Raw genomic sequence first — 22,909 nt, 5'->3', positions numbered from 1 at the left:
AAAAATAAAAACAAACCCATTTCTCGATACTTTAAATGAAGAGATTTAGAAAGTAAACAGTAACTCCTACAGATCTTTCTTAGACTTGGTGTTATGCATTCACAAAGATGATTTCACTTTGCCTGTAACTCTTTGGTAATGTTTCAGAAATCCGTACACTTATGAATTGCTATAATGTTGTGTGACACAGTTATTAGAAGCTCAATTTGGCACGATCAACTTTGTCACTCACCAGGGTTTCCTCAGGTATTACCCCTGAGGTGTTACCAAACTCCCTGAAGAGTTACCAAATATAATAAAATAGGCTGAAGAGTCTAAAAAGAAAAAGTTCTACCTTTTCCTTTTAAACTTAAACCTGTAATTCTTGAAGACATGGAAACACTGAACTTAGCCTCCAAACCAAAATGCCAAAAGTGTAACAAAACTTGTGATCAAAGTTTTTTTCAACACAGTTAAATCTTTTTACACTAAAGAGAGGATTTTTCAATTGGAGTTTTTTTAAAAGTTGCCAATATCTATTTTTTTTTAATCTTTCTTTTGGTGAGGAAGCAACACAAGAGATGGTTGAACTTGAAATGCCTGGTTTTACATAGAAAATATATATATAGGCGCCTGGGTGGCTCAGATGGTTAAGCGTCTGCCTTCGGCTCAGGTCATGATCCCAGGGTCCTGGGATCGAGCCCCACATAGGGCTCTTGGCTCAGCGGGGAGCCTGCTTCTCCCTCTCCCTCTGCCTCTCTCCCTGCTCATGCTCTCTCTTTCTCTCTGTATCTGTGTCTCAAATGAATAAATCTTAAAAAAAAAAAGAAAATATATATAAATTTTGATAACATTTTAGTTATTCAGAGTGGTGACTATCAAATTCTATTAAAATCTCATCAAGTGGGAAATCTTAAAACACTTATTATGCTCCACAATTATTGTAAACAGAACAATTTAAAAGAGAGGAGGAGATAATGACATTAACTTCTCAACTTAAAGCAATCCTCTGTGGCATGATTTTAAAATATTCTCTTGGTCTGAAATTTATGTAAATTGAATTAATCTATCATTGGTTATTACCAGCCTAGCTACATTTAAAAAAAACAACAACACAGTTCTCTGTAACATCTAGTTCTTAAAAACACTGTGTTTTAATTAGACCTGGGACATTATTAAACAAGCTATAAATATGTACAGTATTTTATTTGGTATACCCAGATGTCTAAAAATCAACAAAAATGCCCTCAGAGTTCTTTCTTCAAAAATTCTTTAATAAAGGCTTTCATTCAAAGTTTTAATGTAATCTAAAGTAAATACCCTTCTCAAATTCCATTATGTAAATACAAAAGAAATGGTCACTAATAACCAGAGAATAATCATTAGTCAGAAATAACCAATTCTTCATTTTATGTATGTCCATGGCCACACAAAAAAATTCATGGCAAAGCTTGGACAAAACTTAGATCACAAGTATTTTATACAGATTATCCCATTTAATTCTCACCACAACAATGGATAGTTTAGGTACTATCTACTCCATTTTATATACAGGGAAGGTCATAGGATTAGACTAGTAATTCAGTCAGGTAAGGATTTAAATCAAGCCAGTCTGATTCCAGAAACCATACTACTACCCCTAATCCTAAATTTTAAGAATAAGTGAATATTTTCCATTCATAAAGAAAATTCCAAAAATGCTCTAACAAGTACCACACTTTAAGAATAACAAAATAAGAAACAACAAGTATAGGTGAGGATGTGGACAAAAAGGAACCCTCTTGCACTACTGGTGAGAATTAAAACTGGTGCAGCCACTCTGAAAAACAGTATGGAGGGTCCTCAAAAAGTTAAAAATAGAACTACCCTACAATTCAGTAATCACACTACTGGGTATTTACCCAAAGAACACAAAAATACTAATTCAGAGGGATACATGCATCCCTATGTTTACAGTAGCATTATTTATAATAGCCAAATTATGGAAGCAGCCCAAGTGTCCACTGATAGATGAATGGATAAAGAAGAGGTGGTATATATGTACAATGGAATACTACTCAGCCATAAAAAAGAATGAAATCTTGTCATTTGCAATGACATGGCTGGAGCTAGAGAATATTATGCTCAGTGAAATAAGTCTGTCAGAGAAAGACAAATACCATATGATTTCAGTCATCTGTGGAATTGAAGAAACAAAACAATCGAGCAAAGGGACAAAGAGAGAGAGAGAGAGAGAGACAAATCAAGAAACAGACTCCTAACTACAGAGAACAAACCGATGGTTACCAGAGGGGAGGTGGGTGGAGGATGGGTGAAATAGGTGATGGGGATTAAGGAGGGCACTTGTGATGAGCACCAGGTGATGTATGGAAGTTCTAAGTCACTATATTGTATGCCTGAAAATAATATAACATTCTATGTTAACTACACTGGAATTAAAATACAAAATAATTTTTTTTAAAAAAGTAAATTAAGTGAAAAAATTTTTAAAAAGAATAACAAAATAAAGCATGAAGGTTATAATTTGGAATTTCCTTCCTCTAAAGTAAGTCCTTTTCCCAAGCCCAGTTCAAACACCAACTTCTCCCTAAAGCCTTCTCGTATCATTCAACTGAGATTAATCTTTTTTTGAACTCTTGGCAATTGCTCTACACTGCCCATAGGCAGAAAGTGCTAGCTGTCTTTTACTATCCATTCTCTTCTTTCTTAGTAACAGAAACCCAATTTTTAGCTCTTAGCAAATTGCCACATGTCCCAACCTCTCCATTGGCTAAGTATGATTGTATGAGTAAGTTCTGCAATATTGTTGCAGGTATACGGTTGGAATTTCAGGAGTGCTATTTAAAGAAAGCAAACTTAGATTTTAGGAGAGCTCCTCTGTGCTTTCCTAAAGTAAAGACTTTACTGTCCAGGTATCTTTTTGGCTGGAGCTCCAGCAGCTGTCTCGGACACTGAGGCAAGCTTGAGGAAGGAAAGTACATGCTGTGGAGGATGGAAGAAAGACAGGCGTATCTGTCCACAATGAGACCATGAAGCCACCATACATGGTAGCCTCCTTCCAGGTTTTAGAATACAGAAAAATAAACCTTCATCCTGTGTATGCCACAATTATTATTTTTTATCTTCAATAATCTGAACCTAATTCTAACTGGTTTAGCCCAGACTCATACACAGTCCATAATCTAAGGTTTGTTGTAACTATGATGAAGGGGGTGGGGGTGGGGGAGAAAGAGAATTACTATTTCTTATAAGCCTGGAACAAAACATCTCCAATGATCGTTTTCATTCTCAACCCTTCCCAGTAATTTCCAACTTTGGGACAGAAAAAGGAGGAAACAGAAGAGGAAGGAAAAATGGAAAATGACACTTCTGCATCTCTGCCAGTTCCCCTCCCCTCTCTTCTACTAGCTAAGTCCTACCATACTTGAAGGCCCAGCTCAGCGAAATTGTTTCTGTCTGACTTTTGAATCGAGTGCCTATCAACCTGTGTGCCATCTGACAATCATACGTCATCTAGTAACATCTTTTGTGTGACTTGTTAACTTTTACATTGTATTTCTTATTTTGTGTGTCGTCTCCACAACACAGTGGGACCCACATTCGATTCCTTGCATCCTCCACACTATTAGAAAACTACCTCTGGGTGGTAGGAGATCAATACTTTCAATACTTGAGTTAAGGTCAGAAAAAAAGATGAAAAGAGGAAAAAGAGCAGGAGACTAAGGAGTGAGAATGCACTTCTTAGAAGCGAAAGAGCATAATAAAAATCCTAAAGGGTCCCTAGAACAAGTTTTACTTCCCTGGACCTTAGAAAGAATTGGGCCTGGGAGAACAAATATTTTGATGTGTTCACTGTTCATAGAATCAGTGCAAAATTCAAACGATACTTAGCGAGCTTATCCTCCAACTAAGGGACAGTGCATTTTGCTTCAGTTACTGAGACAATTGCCTCAAACTTATTTTCTCAATAACCGTAGTCATTTTAAAGAGTAGGAGATCTAGCTTAGAAACCATGTTTTGATAGTAGAGGTATAGGATTCCAAACCATATTTTAAAAAAACTGGCTTCCAGCAAGATCATATTTTACAGATATTATTTTGTCAATTGTGACAACACATGGAAAATAACACTTAGATAAATGAAAAAACGATTTCACAAAATATTACTGAGTTTAAAATAAGTAGCTCAAGAGCTCATTTTCATTAAATAGACACTATTAGCTCTCTTCTAAAACCCAATAATAATACAGCATTGGGAATAACATTACTACTTCTTTAAAAATAAGATATACTCTAAGCACGTATTTTGTAGAAGCTACATCATTTAAAAGGTCTATAACATTGGGACCTTAAAAGCTGTGTAGCACTACATGGAATTAACGCAGTGTAACAATACATTTAAAAGCTTCGGCTACATTCAAATACATACAATCATAAGTGACATAAAGAGCATTTTAAACAGAAATAATTAATATTTGCCTAGATTCATAAACTACTTTATACCCCACTGATTTTATTCTCAATTATCACTGTACTTCATACCTGTCAATGAATTATGTACCTAAAAATATAATATTCTAATTTATTTTCAGGAATTTGGCAAAGTTTTAGGGAGGATATAAATAAAAATACTCAACTAACAGAAAACTCAGTTTCTTTCTCATTCTTTCATAACACAAACCAAGTCTTTGTTACATTATTAAAAAATGATCAAAAATGCTAAAATAGTATTATCCTTATAATTATATTGGCTCTACTTATGAACACTGAACTAGTTTTTAACCTTTATACAATTTATAGTTCACATGTCAAAAAAATATTGCATTTTCTTGCAAATCACTCAATTATTTCCTCATTTTAAATGTTTTCCACACAGATTTCTCAGAAGTATCCATGCCAGTAGCTTCTTTGACAGTAAAATGTACAAAATAAATGACATGTCAACAAGTAAATTAGCATTCCCTTTCTGACCAGCTGGGTCATGTTTCCTTTTCAAAATCCTCAGTCCCATGATACAAAATAATAATAATCTAAAAGACCTCATTAAATGATCAATATATTGACATAACTTCTATAAGGAGACACACAGTGTTTTAATTGATTCCTTGAATCCATTAAATGGAATATTAAACCCCAAGCCTCCAAATTATATTGTAAAAGAACATTTCCTTTATTTATCAACTAATTTTTCAGGGTATGGTTAATGGCACATAAAAAGATTCAAGAACTTTTATACTTAACTAAATGGTAAAAGAAGTCCAATTTTCACTAAATCTTTCATACAAACAACATCACAACCAAAGTTATAATAGACAAGTTAAACCATGTTTACTTACCAAAAAACTTCCAAAGGCTGAATTAAATATTGCAGCTGCCTATAAAGAAAATAAATGGGGGAAAAAAACTCACTGAAAGTAAATAGAAAAAGGAAAAGCAAAGACTATCATTCTCCCAACCCCCACTATTCAAAACCTTAAAACATTGACTCTATAAAGCTGAGTTAGTCACTGCTTACAAAAATCGCCAGTGGCCTGTACTTTACTAAGATAGATGAGCTGCAGCTTAGGAATTCATAAATAATGGGTCTCAAAAGCAAGCAGAAAAGGCTTGCCATGAGATGTTTTGAACCTATATGACAGTCCCAAAGAATCATCACCAATAGTAAATTGAAACCTTGTTGTTATTGATTTTGTGACGAGACTTAAAAAAGAGGTGGCTATATTCATCAGAAAAATTTTTTTCTTTTTACCGTGAAAAGAAAAACCAGAATTGTAAAGCAAACATTAAGCACTCTGCATCAGGGAGCTTTATGAGCTACACCCACAAAGTGAGATCTGTTGTTCCCATACAACACACATTAGAATATGAACAATGCTGCTAAGACCATGGAAGTTACTGCTATACCAACAATTCTAAAGTAGAAACAAGCAAGAAAAACTTCCACTTGGTGTTCAAAATTCAAAGAAGAAATATTTGACTTTGTGCTTACCTAAGTATCCAGGGAATACATAGTAGATGTAATATATAGTTCTTAACTTTAAATCAATCACTATATTCCATGAAGCTACACCTGAATCCTGAAAGCTTCTCACATTACCCAAAAAGGATAAAAACTTGTTAACATCCAATTTGATGGGGGAAAAATGGAGAGAGAAAGAAAAAATAATAAAAGGCAAAAGGAGGGGTAGAGAAAACCTATTGACATCTCCTGTAGATCCACATCAGAATTAAATTAATCATCATGGAGATTAGCAGCCACGTTGTAGTAAGAAAAGGATGTCAGTTTAGCAAGTTTGAATAAAGTCCAAAGCCAGGCTAAGAGCTGTAGCTGAAAATGCCTTCTGCTCCAGAAGAGGATGCAATGAGAGTGCATGGGTAATGAGATCCCTGGCTCCAGAGAGCTTAGCTCTCCTATTCAAGTTCATAATTAATTCAAAGCTTTGATAATTTCATTAGATTTCTCCTTTGCTGGCCCTATCAATAAAAGATGGCACTGGACCACAGCTCCTCTGTGGCATAAACACAGGCACAGCACAGACCAGGGAAACCTTTGCCGCCTGACAGGGACAATGGCATATGGTGTTCTGTGTTGTACAGGAAGTAGTGGGGAAAAGAAAAAAAAAAGATTTAGCTAAATAAAACATTACAGATGACAATTGTAAAATATAGCAACATATTTAACCCATCTTCCTGGAATTCCATTACGGATGATTGAGGAAAAAGTTTTGTATGTGGAGAAAAATAAGTAAAACTGTATAACTAGATGAGTTGTGATAAGATCAACTGGAAACACTGCCTTCCTTCCTACAAAAAAAAAAAAAAATGCACCTTCCCCACAAACACTGTTTATTTCTAAACCCTATTTTGCGCTTAAAATGGATTGATCTCCTCTTAGTAAAGGAATGAGGTATTCCCCTTTGAGCTCTCTCTTCCAAATGTATTTCTTCCCGGTGCCTTTCACCAACCTTTTTCAAGGGAACTAATGGTTTGGGCTAGCATTTAAAAAAAACATGGATCGTTAGAAATAAAAAGACTCAGAAGTCAAAGCAAAATAAATCAACTACTATTCATCAGATCAAATCACCGTTCTCCCACTCTACCCCGTTCTCTTTTTTTAACCCAAACACAAGCAACATATTTTACGTGGACTGGCATTTTATAAAACCATAGTGATGACAGGGACAGGCTATCTCAGGTACCTGAGAATGCTGCCGGCCAACTTCTTAGTTGTTCTTCTGCCAGTGCTGATGAATGTGAACTCACTCACCTACACTCGGTGCTCCCAAGCAGAGCTCTGGCAATCATTTGTGAAATGGCTGATTAAGGTTCTGGGTACTCTCAAGAGTATCAGACACTGAACCAAGGATCTTGGGCTCAACAGTAACAAATAATTAAGCTAATAGTTGACTTAATTCTGCTTTTGCAGCATATAAGGGAATTATGTTGTCCAGAGGTTCAAAGAGTGATGATAAATATTTAGAGAGTATTTAATTGATACATAAAAAGTATGTATGTCTTCAGACTTAAGGAGGAATTTCCAGCTCCTCAGCACGTTATACAAGGCCCTCCATGAACAGGTCTCTGTCCATCTTATTTCTTGCCTCCAATTTTATATTCTGACAATACTACACTCCCTGCAATTCCTCAAACTTATTGTGCTGTTGATTACCTCTTTGTTCCCTGGCCTGGAATGCCTTTCTCCCTTCCTCTACCTAGGCAATTCCTACTCATCTTAGCAACTCCTTCCAAGAAGCTTTCGATCACACATCCTCCCACACACATGCATCTACACTTCTCAGTGGACTGAGTGTCCCCACGCCTGCTGCCCAACATCCTGAGCATACCTCTGCCATGGCACTTGTCACACTACTGAAATGACCTATCTGCATGCCTCCTTGACCCACTAGAAATTAGAAGTCTTCTGAGGAGGAATCTGATGAAGCTCATCCTAAGCACCTACATGTTTATTAACTGAATTGCCGTAATAAATAAGATTCCCAGAAATGTCCAAAGTCTCCTCTCCTCCTAAGTTATTCCATGTGTTTGGCAGAATCCAAGAATTGGCAGAAGGCTGGATCTGACACCTGGTTCCACAGGCAAGCAACAGCAATGGCAGATGAAGACTTCAGTCGCAACCCAATATGAGCATCTCTTTCACAATATCTTGTTTTACTTCCCGTAGCCTCCCTATTACAATACAGTTACATTCAGTTACCTAAATATGCTTAAATAATGTTTTAAAATTTACTACTGCTACGTAGCAATAGAGTCAGTTAAATAAAATCTAGAATTACCAAGGAATACTCTGAAGCCGGTAAAAAGAGGATGATCTGCATCTACCAATATGAAAGCTGGCTTAAAGTGAAAAAGCAAGTTTTGAAACTGTGTGTAATTCCTTTACCATGTTTTTTCCCACACCATCAGGCAGCTGGGTATCCTACAATTCAACTCAATTCTGACCCTGTCTACCTGAAACTAGTGTCAGATCCCACAGCTTAAGGGATCTGTCCCACAAGACTGTTCCCACTGTCAATCACAAAGGCCAGGTGATCATCACCTGTGCTTCCAATGGACTGCCTATAACTCAGAGGTTCCCACAACCCTGTCCTCGAGTTTGATTAATTTGCTAGAGCAGCTCACAGAACTGAGGAAACCAGTTTTATTCACTCGATTACCACTTTTATTATGAAAAGGCTCTACAGGAACAGATGGAAGAGATGCCCAGGGCAAGGTATGGAGAGAGGGCACCAGGCTTCCAGGCTCTCTACAGTGTGACACACTCTCAGCAGCTCCACATGTTCGCCAGCCCAGAAGCTCTCCCAAACAGTCCTTTTGGGGTTTTACAGAGGCTCCATTAAACAGCTATGATGGGGCGCCTGGGTGGCTCAGATGGTTAAGCTTCTGCCTTCGGCTCAGGTCATGATCCCGGGATCCTGGGATGGAGTCCCACATCGGGCTCCCGGCTCAGCGGGGAGCCTGCTTCTCCCTCTGACCCTCTCCCCTCTCATGCTGTTTCTCTCTCGCTCGCTCTCTAAAAAATAAATAAAATCTTTAAAAAAAAAACAAAAAACAGCTATGATTGATTAAATCATTGGACATTGGTGACTGAACTCTATCTCCAGCCCTTTCTCCTCCCCAGAGGTACGGAAGTTGGACTAAAAATTCTACCCCTTTAATCTCCGGTTGGTTCCCCTGGTAACCAGGCCCATCCTTAGGTGAGCTAGGGGCCTTTCCGAAAGTTGCCTAATTAACATAACAAAAGACCATTTTTATAGCTTTCCTCACTTAGGAAATTCCAAGGGTTTTAGGAGCTCTGTGCCAGAAACTGGGACAAAGACCAAATATATATTTATTATTATAAATCACAATATCACATTCCTATTGTGCAAAGAGGTACATACACGTGTATATAGACCCAGATAAGTATTAAAAAAACCCACTTTTCTGAAAGGAATCACAAAAAAAACCCCTAATATGGTTAAATTTGTTGAAAGGGATTGTGTGGGGGTCACTTTTAATTTTCATTTTGTTCCATTTTGTTTGGCTTTTGTTTTTAATATGTTACTTTTTTAGATTTCAACAAAGGTCATCTGGGCAGGGAGATGTTGAGCCATTTATAGTTTGCATTTTGAATCCCTTTGTGTTACAAATATAAGAAACATTTTACTTTAAAATAAAATTAAGATTTCAATCTCTACTTGGCATATTCAGGATCTCTCTTGTTGGTTGACAAGGTGGAGGTTGAGCACCCGCTGGAGCACACATCATAATGCTGGGGGCATAAGAAGCTACAGAATGAACAGAGGGCATCTTTCAAGAGTTTCTGTAGGATGTGAATATTTGGTTTTGAAAATAAACCCAAAATCCACCATTATTTTTGTATAAAACAAGCATGGCTATAGAGAATGAACTGAGATCAAACATGAGCCACCCAGGACAATTTGCTCTAAGGTGGGACCCTTCAGGTTATACAATCAGACTTTCTCAGGATGTTTCCTCTCTCTTGCCTTCTAGAAGCCATACCTGAGAGAGTCCACTGATTTTTAAATGTAGCATTTTGTTTGTTATTATCGTTTTTGCTAGAAACAACTTAATTACCCATTCTCTGTCTATAATGCTCCATTACGACAAGAATGTTGCCTAACTTGTACAAGATCATGTCCTCAGTGCCTAGAACAGCAGCTGGCTTGTAGTAGAACCTCAATAAATATTACTGAGTCAAACAACAAACGCATGAATACTTATGCTAACTAAATGCCCTGCACAGTAATGTTTTCATTATTAACTCAGGAATCCCATCCGTAAAGCATATACCTCGGTGTAATCACATCTGATGTATAATTAGATCAAGGCTAATTGAAAAAAGTTCATTATTGAGGGTTTTTTCTAATACTAAGTAGATTGACTTTCTTTATATTACACATTTTAAGATAATATATTGCTTTAAGTATCTGCCCAATTTTACCCAATATATGGTATTTTGTTAATGTTTCCTTATATGTTGTACAGCATATCTTTAGTAAATCATTTTGGAAAACTGAGCAAGCTCAAGAACACATTAATTTCTTTATAACCTACTTGAAGTTATTTGAAACAAAAAGGTAAATTAAAAAAAAAAAAAACCTTCTCTAACTCATAAAAGCAAGCTCTGCCATTGCCGTATGCCTTTAAATGTTATGAAGTTCTACCTGACAGTAAGCCTGAAACCTTTATCTTTTGTTACAGCTGTGCCTGAACTGTGTTCCATGCTCTGGAGTTACACAAATACGTAGCCCTTTTTTGAAATGATTGCACTTCAAATATATGAACACTGCTGAGTCCTACCTAAGTCTCCTCTTATGACACTATATCTAAAATTTTCATAATGCTGGTCCAACACCCTTCTTTTTCCTTCCATCATCATCAGCCCACTAAATAAAGAAATAAAATCCATTGTTCACATTGGGTGTTAATGATCTATTGCAAGATAATTGATGAAACTTCCAGTTTCCACTGTTGCATACCCTGCTTCCCCACTCAACAAAATCAGAAATTTTACCCAAATGTTAAAGTGGGACATTTATGGTTATCTCAGAATTTCTAATAATGCTCCAAACTGAGGAGAGTATGTGGCAAGTACCCCACTATTCCTAAAGTAAGATACCAGACATAGCCATACAGTACTTACAAAAAAACAAACAAACAAACATGAAAATTAGGCCAGGGACCATTTCACATGCAGGCTATATGGGAAAAGACTAGAAATTCCAGAAAGGATTGATAAAAGGAAATTTCCAGGAGTAGAAGGTCTTTGGACTTTTCCTTCTCCTTTAGAGGAGAAAGCTGACCTGCCCACCACCCCTCTCCAGTTGAGGATGGGGGCAATAGATACAAAAGAACCAACAGTGGGGCGCCTGGGTGGCTCAGTTGGTTAAGCGACTGCCTTCGGCTCAGGTCATGATCCTGGAGTCCCTGGATCGAGTCCCGCATCGGGCTCCCTGCTCGGCAGGGAGTCTGCTTCTCCCTCTGACCCTCCCCCCTCTCATGTGCTTGCTCTCTCTCATTCTCTCTCTTTCAAATAAATAAATAAAATCTTTAAAAAAAAAAAAGAACCAACAGTGGGCATAGGAGAAATTGCAAGGAAGCAAGAATGGCACTGCGGCCCTGTGCTGGATGTTTACTGAGGGGAGAAAGCCCTCACTAGACTGCCAGAGGAGCAGAGCGCACTCTGTGTGAGACTTCTCAGAAACATCACGGTAAATTCCCTAGAATTGGGGTGGGGGGAGAAGAAGGCTATGTAATGAACCAGAAACAGGCACTTGCTTCAGGACTAGAAACAGCAAAGATAGGGAGGTCGCCTAGAACAGACCACAGAGGCAGGACAAAGAGCGACTAAACAACTGGACAAAGTATACTTCAGTTCTGTGATGGGGCGAGGTCTGTCAATTCCATATCGGCCAGGTATATGCCTCAGAGGACTGCCATCATACTTAATTCCTTTTGAAGGAACCAAAACAACAGCATTCCAGGGCAAAGAGTCCCCAGCAATAAGAGGCTGAGGGGAATATGCTTGGGGCAGGGACTGGAAGTATACTCTGAACAATTTGCTCCCCTAACCTGTCCAGCAAAGAGATATAGCTTGTGGGTGTTTGCCATGACACAGGGCACTGAGGGTTGGATTACATCAGCACCAAAAAGGTAAGACTGTCTCCCACCCTGTAATGCACTTGTTATATTCACCCTGACTCTAAAGAGGAGGGAAGTAGGGAGGGTGAGAAGGTTAAAAAAAAAAAAAGTGAAACAGACCATGTCCTCTTCGCCACTGGTCCTGCCTATCCTATTTTTATATTTTCATCATATGTGTGTACATGCATTAAGAAAAAAAAGTGTAATGTTCTGTGTTTTAAATATACAGGTTAGGGAAGCCTGGCTGGCATAGTCAGTTGAGTGTCAGGCTCTTGGTTTCGGCTCAGGTCATGATCTCAGGGTCATGGAATCGAGCACCGCATCAGACTCCGCACTGGTTGCGGAGCCTGCTTAAGATTCTCTCTCTCTCTCTCTCCCTCTGCTCCTCTCCGCCCCACCTCTCCCTCTCGAAAATAAATAAACCTTTAAAAAGAAATTAAAAACACAGGTTAGGCCTGAGTTGGGAAAGAAGGGAATTTAGGGTTTTAAGCTAGACTGCCCTGAATTAAATACCAAAAAGTTAATCCTAATTATTAAATATATGACTATTTTTGCAACTAAAAGTGACCAGAAAACCATGAGATCTGCCAGGGACGCTGTCAAAGGAGAGAGGAGAAGATGGCATTCCATGTGCATCATCTTCAAATTCACGCCACTCCATAAAGAGATTAAAATAACAACACAACATTTTAAATGTAAAGTTGAGCTAAAAGAAAACAAGAAAAGCCAGGTACTAGACACAGAGAAGCTCGGCAAAGCCAGGGTGGGAAAGCAGGGGGGACAGTGCTGCACACTCCTGGACAACAGACTTGGGCCCTGTGCCCCGGAAGCAGCAAGCCCAGCTTCGGTCGGCAGAGGAGCCACCTGGGGCTGAGCCACCTGTGGCAAGCAGAGCAGAACCCTGGAAAGGCTGCCCCCCCACATAAGGGCACCTAGAAAACCTGACTGACAAAATCAAGAAAGTAACATAAGGCCGACGGCATCAAGGGTGGGCACAGGACTGAACTGACACTATGGATGTGATTCGAGAATCCCAAACTAATGACTAAATCAAGAAAACAAAAGACAAAACGAATCAAAGACCAACAGAACCCGTGAGGCCCTAAAAGAGGCAAATGCAAAACTTTTCTTTGGGGTTGCTTCAACAATCCGGAACACAGTGGATTCCCGGATAAAACAGCCCCTACTGAACAGAAGTTTACAATAAAAAATTACAAATGTGAAGAAGCTGTATATGATGATAGCACCATTATAAAGCAGTTAGGAAAGGAGGAGAAATTGAGTATTTCGTAATACAGTAAGAAAGAAAATTCTAGAGGGGCGCCTGGTTAAGCATCTGACTCTTGATTTCGGCTCAGGTCATGATCTCAGGCTCCTGGGATGGCGCCCCACCTCGGGGAGTCTACAATGGGGAGTCTGCTTGAGATTCTCTCTCTCCCTCCCTGTACCCCTCCTCCCCACCCCCCCCTTTAAAAATAAATAAATAAATCTTAAAAGAAAATACTAGTTGAATTAAACATCTAGAGTTGGAAGGCAAAACTTGAAAACTTCTAGAAAAAAAATGAGACTAGCTTTATGCCTTCCAAAAAGGAAACAGTTTTTTGAAAAGGGAAAAGCTAGGGTTGCCATGCAACAAAGTTCTGGCCAATGAGATACAAATTGATACACCCTTGGTGGTGGGGGTTAGGGAGGTTAGTGTCTGGCACTGCCTTTCTTCCTTCCTCCTGCCTAGAACAGTGAAAGCTCTCTGGCATCCAGAAGAGAAAGGCCAATAGCAGTACAGAGACAGCCACTCTAATATCATTGAGCCACAGAACAAATGCCAGCAACCCCCACCTCCAGGCATCTTGGTATATGAGAAAATAAGTCTCTGCTTGTTTAAGTTACTTTTAGTCTGATTTTCTATTACTTGAAGCCTGATACAATCACATTCCTAAATAAGGCAGAAAATAATAAAGGGCTAATCAGGCAGGTTAGATAAATAAAAAAATGCTTCCTCTAAGATATGGTTGAATAGGCATATTAAGTTTGACTTAGCATAATCTCTTGCTCCGATTGCATACAGGATAACACATTATTGAAAAAATTAAAAAAGGGAAAAAAACCTGACTATTAGTGATGAATCAAAGCTGTATTGTCTTACCCTGGAAAAGTTCCTCAACTTGTGAATTTATTTCACTTCAGCCTTTGATTCACAATGAGAATATAATATTTTTAATATTTTAATTTTTATTTAAATTTTTACTTAAATTTAAATTTTTATTTAATATTTATTTATTTCCTTTCCAAGCACAGGTTCAGTTTGAAAAAACATAAAGACATCAAAGATCGAATTCCAGTCCTTGGTCTTCTATTAAATACAGAAACACAAAATATTTTCTTTTTACATGTATATGGTATTTTGTGAAGTGCTACAGAAATGTCAAAAAAAAAAAAAAGAATTAGGGAAAGTTTATTCCATTTGCTTTAAAGGCCAATTATAATTGCCTTTCTGAGAAGCACCTTAGTTGCTAGGGCATTTTAATACTAACTACCTAATTACCACAATTTTCACTGTATAAATCAGTAACAAATAAAAGTTATGCATTTCTATATTAAATATTTAAATATTATTGAAGCATACCACAGAAAAGTAAATATATGGGACATCATTTAAAATGTGAGCTTATACACCATGCTCAACATGAAAGGGGCACTCTTCATTTTATTCCACTATTTATGTTACTGCACTTTTTAAGCAGCAGTGACTAAAAAGTAGAATATTATTTTACAATCTTCGCTGAATATTTTTTGTCAACAAATAAATCCAAACGAAGACTAAAGAACTACTACCAGGCATTCCCCAGTTTAAAGAAAGACAGACAAAACAGACACCTTTTAACACTTTTAGAACATGAACCGTTAAAATTCACCATCTTAACGGCCACTTTAATTCTTTGTTTTAAAAACATTACAGGAATGAAGAGAAGTGCATATAGATGCAAGTTGCCAGCCAATACATCCAGCTGCTTTTCTCAGAGTCAGCTTCATTTCTTGCCTGCTTCTACAGGTTCATTTCTTGCTACCAGTGGAAAAAATTATTTAATATACTTAATCTTGAGGTGAATGGGGGGTGGCTATTCTTGTTTGTAACTATTCATCTCAATTCAGGCCAGGAAAAAATATATTCAAGTTACCATTTCTGGGTGCTAAATTGAATCAGGTGTCCTCTCCTCTTAAGAAAATTAAGTTGCTTTTGTGCAAGAGTGTTTTAATGAGAACAGAGCCTGCCGACAGTGATAAATGGGAATGACACCAGAGACAGCATGTAAGCAGGACAATATGTGCGTGTTACAGTCTTACAGCCTATTTTTCACTGACTATTCTGAATGACTTCGCTGTTTCTTAAGGGGCCTATTAATCTCAAATTTAGTTATTACACAACGTTTATTTGAACATATATTCTGCGGATGATGACAGTTAATAAAGGAAATCTTTCACAAGCTGTATTTTTACATATTGTTCCAACTACAGCTCCCAGTCATTTGATAATATTGATGGAAGAACCTACATTGTGCTGAGGCTTTGAAAAAAAGGCACATATATTCAGATTCCTTTCTAAGCACATGGGGACTCTTAAATAACTGTTAAAATGCATACAAAAAAAATCCTTCTACAAAATGGTAAAAGGAAAAGGACACCTTAACTGTCCAACAAAAATTGTTTAATATGAAAACTGACCCTTCTAAGACAAAACAGACACCTTTTAACACTTTTAAAGCTTTGCTGTGTAATATGCAATAGTTCTCACAGAGCAACCCACCATTTTCATCACATGCACAGAGGAGGGAAGACAAAATCAATTTTCTTGAGGTGCAAAAAGAATCAAGTAACAGAGCTACTTTGATTTTCTTCTTGGTATGCTTTTTTGATAAAATACCACACACTTAAAATAGTGGTGATCCTGCATTTCTTATTTCTGGTAGCACACTTAAAGGCTAATGAGGATTACTTAACACTTTCCTAAAAACGTATTTATTGGGGCGCCTAGGTGGCTCAGTTGTTGGGCGTCTGCCTTCGGCTCAGGTCATGATCTCAGGGTCCTGGGATCGAGCCCCGCATCGGGCTCCCTGCTCCGCGGGAAGCCTGCTTCTCCCTCTCCCACTCCCCCTGCTTGTGTTCCCTCTGTCGCTGTGTCTCTCTCTGTCAAATAAATAAATAAAAAGTATTTAAAAAAAAACGTATTTATTAGCTCAAGTACCTTTACCAATTGAGACTGTGATTCTTGCTCCAAGAGAAATTTGTTACTTTAAGTATAACTGCTTCATACTAACAAAACCTAATGATGTTAGCAGGAAATATTTATACCAATTCAAGATTTTTAGACCTGCCTCATAATTGAGATGAATATAGACTTTGAATCGAACACTTGCAATTTCATCCTCCTGAAATCTCAGTCTTCAAAGGTGTTCAATTTCAATGAAATCAGAATTTTCAACTGGTAAGGACCCTTAGATACTAAGACAGTCCCTTTATAAGTGAAGAAATAGAACTCTAGAGAGATAAAAGGATCTTTCCCAAGGTCATATTGGCTAGTGGCAAAGCCTATTATAGAACACATCCCCAGACATTCCTTGTACCCTCTCTATTATACCCACACTATCTATTTTACATATTATTTTTAACAGATATTTATAAATACATAATATAAAAGGGCATATACCAAAACACGAATAGTGGTTATACTGGGGTAATAGGGTTATGGATTTTTTTTCTTTGTGATTTTCCTTGATTGTCAAGGGTTTTGCACTGATTATAAGTTTATCAGAAAAAAGCATACAATAAATGCTGTATTAAGTACAACAAACATTTTAGAGGCTCTCTTTAATCTTTAGGCAAACCTTAATGCTGTGTACATATTAGGGGCTCAATGTCTGACTGAAGATTGAAAGAAAGTGAGGATAATACCAAGAAAAATCTACCTAGACTTACTTGTTATATTAATACTGAATACTCAGGAACAAACTGTGGCTGTAATTCAGATTATCAACTATTAAATTGAAAATTGTATTCAGATTGAGACAGATCTAAATTGTACTCAGATTATCAACTATTAAATTGAAAATACATATTGTTTATTTATTAATAGCTTATTAAGCACTTATAAATTTCTATGAAGCTGAATAAAACCTATTTAAAATATTCCATACTACTTGACATTATATCTTTTTTAAAATGCCAATTTCTCAATATCCCTTAAGTTTAATTGTTCCTATCTTTTGGGTTTCCTATGTGCTGCCAAGAGGAATAAAATAAATGCTCCTTTAACTATTCATTTATTCAACACAAATTTATTAATGTATTATGCTAAGCCTGAGAATACAAAAATAAGTACCAGAGTATCTGCTCACAGTATTAGGCTAGACATCATAATGGCTATAACACATTATCAATGGGATCAGAGTTATGGCAGCACAGAAATCAACTACTAAAATTTCCTTTAAAGTGGGCTTTTTCAATACCTCCTAGTGATGGACAACAAGCACTTTTCTGATCAATTAATGGAAGCTCTATTTAATGCCAACCCATGAACTAAGCTCTCAGCACACCAACAGAGAAATTGGCCAAGAATTCCCTTAACACTTTGTTTAGAAGGGCATCCACAAAACATAAGTGACAACCTATGTCAAACCATCTAGCGTTTCTTAGAAATTTTAGACTCTAGCTACCGATCTCTGTTATTTCTGCTATTTTCCATCCATTAGGTCTGGGAATCGCAAAGCTTCTTAAGAGGGCAATGGATCAATCCTTCAGCAATAACTCTCTCATCAGCTTTTCATTAGCAATAAAACAGCTTTCCTACCATCTTCTGGGAAATAACTTACCATAGATTCAGAGAACTGAAATGGACTTTTGCAGATCATCTAATCAAGGCACTTTTCCTCAAAGAGGACTACACTGAAATCACTAACAAAAGGAACCTACCTGTCCTATTCTTCGTATCTTCAGGATCAGAGATTGTATAATCTCTCAAAATTCTAGATTTCAAATCTATATTTTTCACTATTAATCTACATTTCTCACTATCAAGTCCTTTCTTTTTCTGAAATAACTTTTCATTTGAGATCATCTTTTTATGTTAGGTCTCCTGAGAAGATAAAAAAGAGCTGTGTTATTGCTGTTACAAGTAGTATGCTGGTAAATGTTTAATAACTGGCTCTCAGGATGAGGGGAGGAACATCAGTTTGTAATATTTGCTGATTTTTGAGCTGTAAATACTCCCACCAGGGCCAATTTCAAGCTGCAAACATGATATCACTGAACACCAAGATAGGAAGGGACGGCATAATTCCTACAGTATAAGAAATGAGAAGGGCACCTAGGTGGCTCAGTAGGTTGAGCATGACTCTTGATCTCAGTTCAGGTCATGAGTTCAAGCCCCACTTTGGGTTCCATGCTGGGTGTGGGGCCTACTTAAAGAAAATTTTTTTAAAAATTAAAAAGATGAGAAAAAAAGGCAAATTAAATACAAAATAAGTACAGGAAGGAAATTAAGTAAAGATAGGAGCAGAAATGAATGAAATCAAAACCATAAAAGCAATAGAGATCAATGAAATCAAAAGCTGGTTCTTTGGAGAAAAAAATCAATAAAACTGATAAAGCCTTAGAACAGGAATTGAAAACCTATTCTGTAAAGGGTTACTGTTCCATTTCAACCCAACTGGTCTAACACCAACTGAATATCCCGCAATACAATTCTGAGGCTAACTCCCTGGAGTTAGCCCAGACCCCACAAATTCAAAGCTCAGTCCTCCACAAGACTGCCCTCATTTCAGAGGGCACTTCAGGAATCCCCAGGCCACCAGCACTTCTGACCAACTGGCTATAAATTTAGGGGTTCCCATGACCCTGTCTGGTTCAATAATTCAATAGAACAGCTCACTGACCTCACTGAACGTGCTAGTTAAGATGACACTTTGAGGGGGGCCTGGGTGGCTCAGTTGGTTGGGCGACTGCCTTCGGCTCAGGTCATGATCCTGGAGTCCCGGGATCGAGTCCCGCATCGGGCTCCCTGCTCGGCAGGGAGTCTGCTTCTCCCTCTGACCCTCCCCCCTCTCATGCTCTCTGTCTCTCATTCTCTCTGTCTCAAATAAATGAATAAAATCTTTAAAAAAAAAAAAAAAGACGACACTTTGATTATAAGTGATGCACAGAGGGAGGTCTGGGAACTTCTGTGCCCTGTCCCCATGGGGTCAGAGTGCATCATTCTCCCAGCACATCAACATGTTCACCAACCAGGAAGCATCAGTGAGCTTCCGTGCCCATCGTTTTTAATTGGGGTTTCATTGTAGAGACATAATTGATTAAATCATTGACCATGTGACTGAACTCAATCTCCAGCCCCCTCTCCTTCTGAAGGTGGCGGGGCTCAAAGTTCCAGCCCTCTAGTCACATGCTTGGTCTTTTTGGTGACCAGCCCACATCCTAAAATTACCTAGGAACCCATCAAGAGTTGGCTAATTAGCATAATTAAAATAACAAAAACACTAATCACTCAGGAAATTCCAAGGGTTTTTGAAGCTCTGTGCCAAGAACCTGCGACAAAGATTAGATAGATATTTTTATTATACTAGAGCAACATAATAAATATTTCAGGCTTTGTAGCCCACATGGTCACAAATTCTTAACTCTACTGTTAATAGCACAAAAGCAGACATGGATAATGTATAAATGAATGAGTGTGGTTGTGTTCCAATAAAATTTTATGTATGGATACTAAAATTTTATTTTCATTTAATTTTCATGTATCATGAAATTTTATTCTTTTTTTTTTCTACCTGTATAGAAATGTATAAAGGTAACTGGGTGGCTCAGTCAGTTAGGTGTTGACTCTTGATTTTTGGCTCAGGTCATGATCTCAGGGTCCTGAGATTGGGCTTGGCACTGGTGCGGAGTCTGCTTAAGATTCTCTCTCTCCCTCTGTCCCTCCTTGCTTGTGCACTCTCTCTCTCTCTCAAAAAAAAGTACAAACCATTCTTAATTCACTTACTGTACAAGAACATACAGCAAGACTGATTTAGCCTGCAAGCCATGGACTGCCCATTTCTGTTCTAGGAGAAAAAGAGAATATAGAAATGACCAATATCAGGAAAGAGGTGACATCTTGAGATCCTTCAGATATTTAAAGGATAGGAATATTGGGAACATATTACTTAATTTCAACACTTAATATAAAGCTGCACTAATCAACAGTGTGGTACTGGCTGAAGGACAGATGTACTGATCGACAGAATAGAAAGTCCAGAAACAGATCTATATAGATATGATAAACTGATTGACAAGGGTGCACAGTAATTAATGCACAGAGAATAATCTTTTCAGCAAGTGGTAACTGACATCTCTAAGCAACAAACGAAACAGAACTTTAATCCTTACCTCATAAAATGTAAGTTGGAATGGATCATGGAGCTACATGTAAAAGCTAAATCTATAGGGGCGCCTGGATGGCTCAGTGGTTAAGCGTCTGCCTTCAGCTCAGGTCATGATCCCAGGGTCCTGGGATCGAGCCCCATGTCCGGCTCCCTGCTTGGGAAGCCTGCTTCTTCCTCTCCCACTCCCCCTGCTTGTGTTCCCTCTCTCGCTGTCTCTCTCTCTCTCTGTCAAAAAATAAAATCTTAAAAAAAAAAAAGAGCTAAATCTATAAAACTATTAGAAGAGAACATAAAGAAACTCTTCATGACTTTGGTTGAGGATAGCATTTCTCAGATAGGATACAAAAATCATAACTTTAAAATTAAAAAATGATAAATTGGACTTCATCACAATTTAAAACTTCTTTCCTTCAAAGATATTGTTAAGAAAATGAAAAAGCAAGCCACAAATTGAGAGAATATATTTACAAAACATATATCTGATAAAGAACTTGTATATAGAATATATTTTTTAAAAATTCTTACAACTAAATAAGACAATCCAACAAAAAAGCGGACTAAAGATTTGAACAGACACTTCACTAAAGATGGCAAATCAACACATGAAAAGATGCTCAACATCATTAGTTATTAGAGAAATGTAAATTAAAATCATAATAAGACACCACCATACACCTACTAGAAGTGCTAAAACTTTTTTAAAAAAACTAATAGTTCAGTGCTGGTGAGGATGTGGACCAAATAGAACTCTCATATACTGCTGGATGGATCCAAAATGATACAGCCACTGGGGAAAAAAAGCTTCGCAATTTCTTTTAAAAAGTTACACCTACACTTACATATGATCCAGCCATCCCACTCCTGGGTATTCACCCAAGAGACAGATACTGATATATTCATAAAATGACTTGTACTCAAATGTTCAGAACAGTTTTATTTGTAATAGCCCAAAACTGGAAACTACCCAAATGTGCATCAAATGGTGAATGGATAAATACACTATGATACATCCATGCAATGGAATACTACTCAGCAATAAAAAGTAACCAACTATCGGTACATGCAACAACATGGGTGGCTCTTAAAAGTATTACACTAAATAAATGCAGCCACATACAAAAAACTACATACTGTATGATTCCATTAATACAACATTCGCAAAAAGACAAAACTGTACAGAAAGAATTCAGATCACTGGCTATCAGGGACTGCAAGTAGGAAAAGGAAAAAGAGGCACAAAAGAATTTTTGGCATTATACCAATGTTTACATGACTTTATATATATTCCAAAATGAATCATACTATATACTTTAAAAGAGTGAATTTTACTGTCTGTGAATTATATAACCATAAACCTGACTTTTTAAATATATAAAAATTTTTAAAGTAAATAAAAAAGTAGAAAAATATAACTATGACATTATGGTTTAACTTTTTCATATTTACTTGGTTTTGAGGTTTTATAGAAAATTTCAATAAATAAATATTAATGTTTTACTTAATAAAAAAATTAATTAATTAAAACCACTGAGGTACTGTTACTACTTATTACCTATGAAAGCTAAAGCTTCAGAGCTCTGCTTGTAATTTGTAAAGCTGTGTTCTAAGTCATTATTTTCAACAATAACATAATGGTGATACTTAAGACTCTACAGGTTGAGCTGACATTTAAAAAAGACACTCTCATTTTATACTTATTTAAAGATGATAAAGATTTCATGTTAAATAAAATGTCTTAATTTAAAATCATCACAGAGACATCTGTGAAATACTAGAAAAGCAGTGATAATAAAGGTCAGGAGACTTGGTTTCAGAACAACCTCATCACATACTCAGCTACGAAAACTCTTTTAAAAACCTTAGTGTCTTCATTTTATTAAATGGGAATAACAATAACCACTTCACAAAATTTTTGTGAGGATTAAATGGGATGGCAGATATAAAACCCCTGGGTCTCCTACAACCATACAAGGGACCATTTAGGGTAAGGCCCAGCAAGCCTTCATTACACAGGTATTCATTCTCCAGATCCCTAAAGAATTTAGATTGTACATGGAAATGAGGGACATCATAGCAGGAAAAGGCTCACTAATGAACTTACCATTTCTTTTCTTTTTTTCTTTCTTTTTTTTTATTAACATATAATGTACTATTTGTTTCAGGGGTACAGGTCTGTGATTCATCAGTCTCACACAGTACACAGCGCTCACCATAGCAAATACCCTCGCCAATGTCCATCACCCAGCCGCCCCATCCCTCCCACCCCCCCTCCACTCCAGCAACCCTCAGTCTGTTCTCTGAGATTAAAAGTCTCTTATGGTTTGTCTCCCTCTCTGGTTTCATCTTGTTTCATTT

At 37.3% G+C, this 22,909-nt stretch overlaps 1 protein-coding gene across 4 annotated transcripts in view; it reads right to left on the bottom strand.

The window, feature by feature from the left end:
- SLC10A7 (solute carrier family 10 member 7) overlaps positions 1-22,909 on the bottom strand; it is a 250,575-nt gene that overhangs the window by 169,560 nt on the left and 58,106 nt on the right. For 2 of the 4 annotated variants that reach the window (XM_081811798.1, XM_081811800.1), the window contains exon 5: positions 5,315-5,353. The exons of the other annotated variants lie outside the window; for them this stretch is intronic. In XM_081811798.1, coding sequence (XP_081667924.1) covers positions 5,315-5,353 — 39 coding nt within the window. The remainder of the gene's footprint in view (positions 1-5,314; positions 5,354-22,909) is intronic. 4 annotated transcript variants of the gene reach the window in all.

This window comes from Leptonychotes weddellii, chromosome 2 (genome assembly GCF_054177405.1).
Source record: "Leptonychotes weddellii isolate Sample4059 chromosome 2, ASM5417740v2, whole genome shotgun sequence".
In the NCBI taxonomy this organism is placed as follows: Eukaryota; Metazoa; Chordata; class Mammalia; order Carnivora; family Phocidae; genus Leptonychotes; species Leptonychotes weddellii.
The sequence above is the reverse complement of the archived record's forward strand: the minus strand, read 5'-3'. Positions and strand labels throughout refer to the sequence as shown.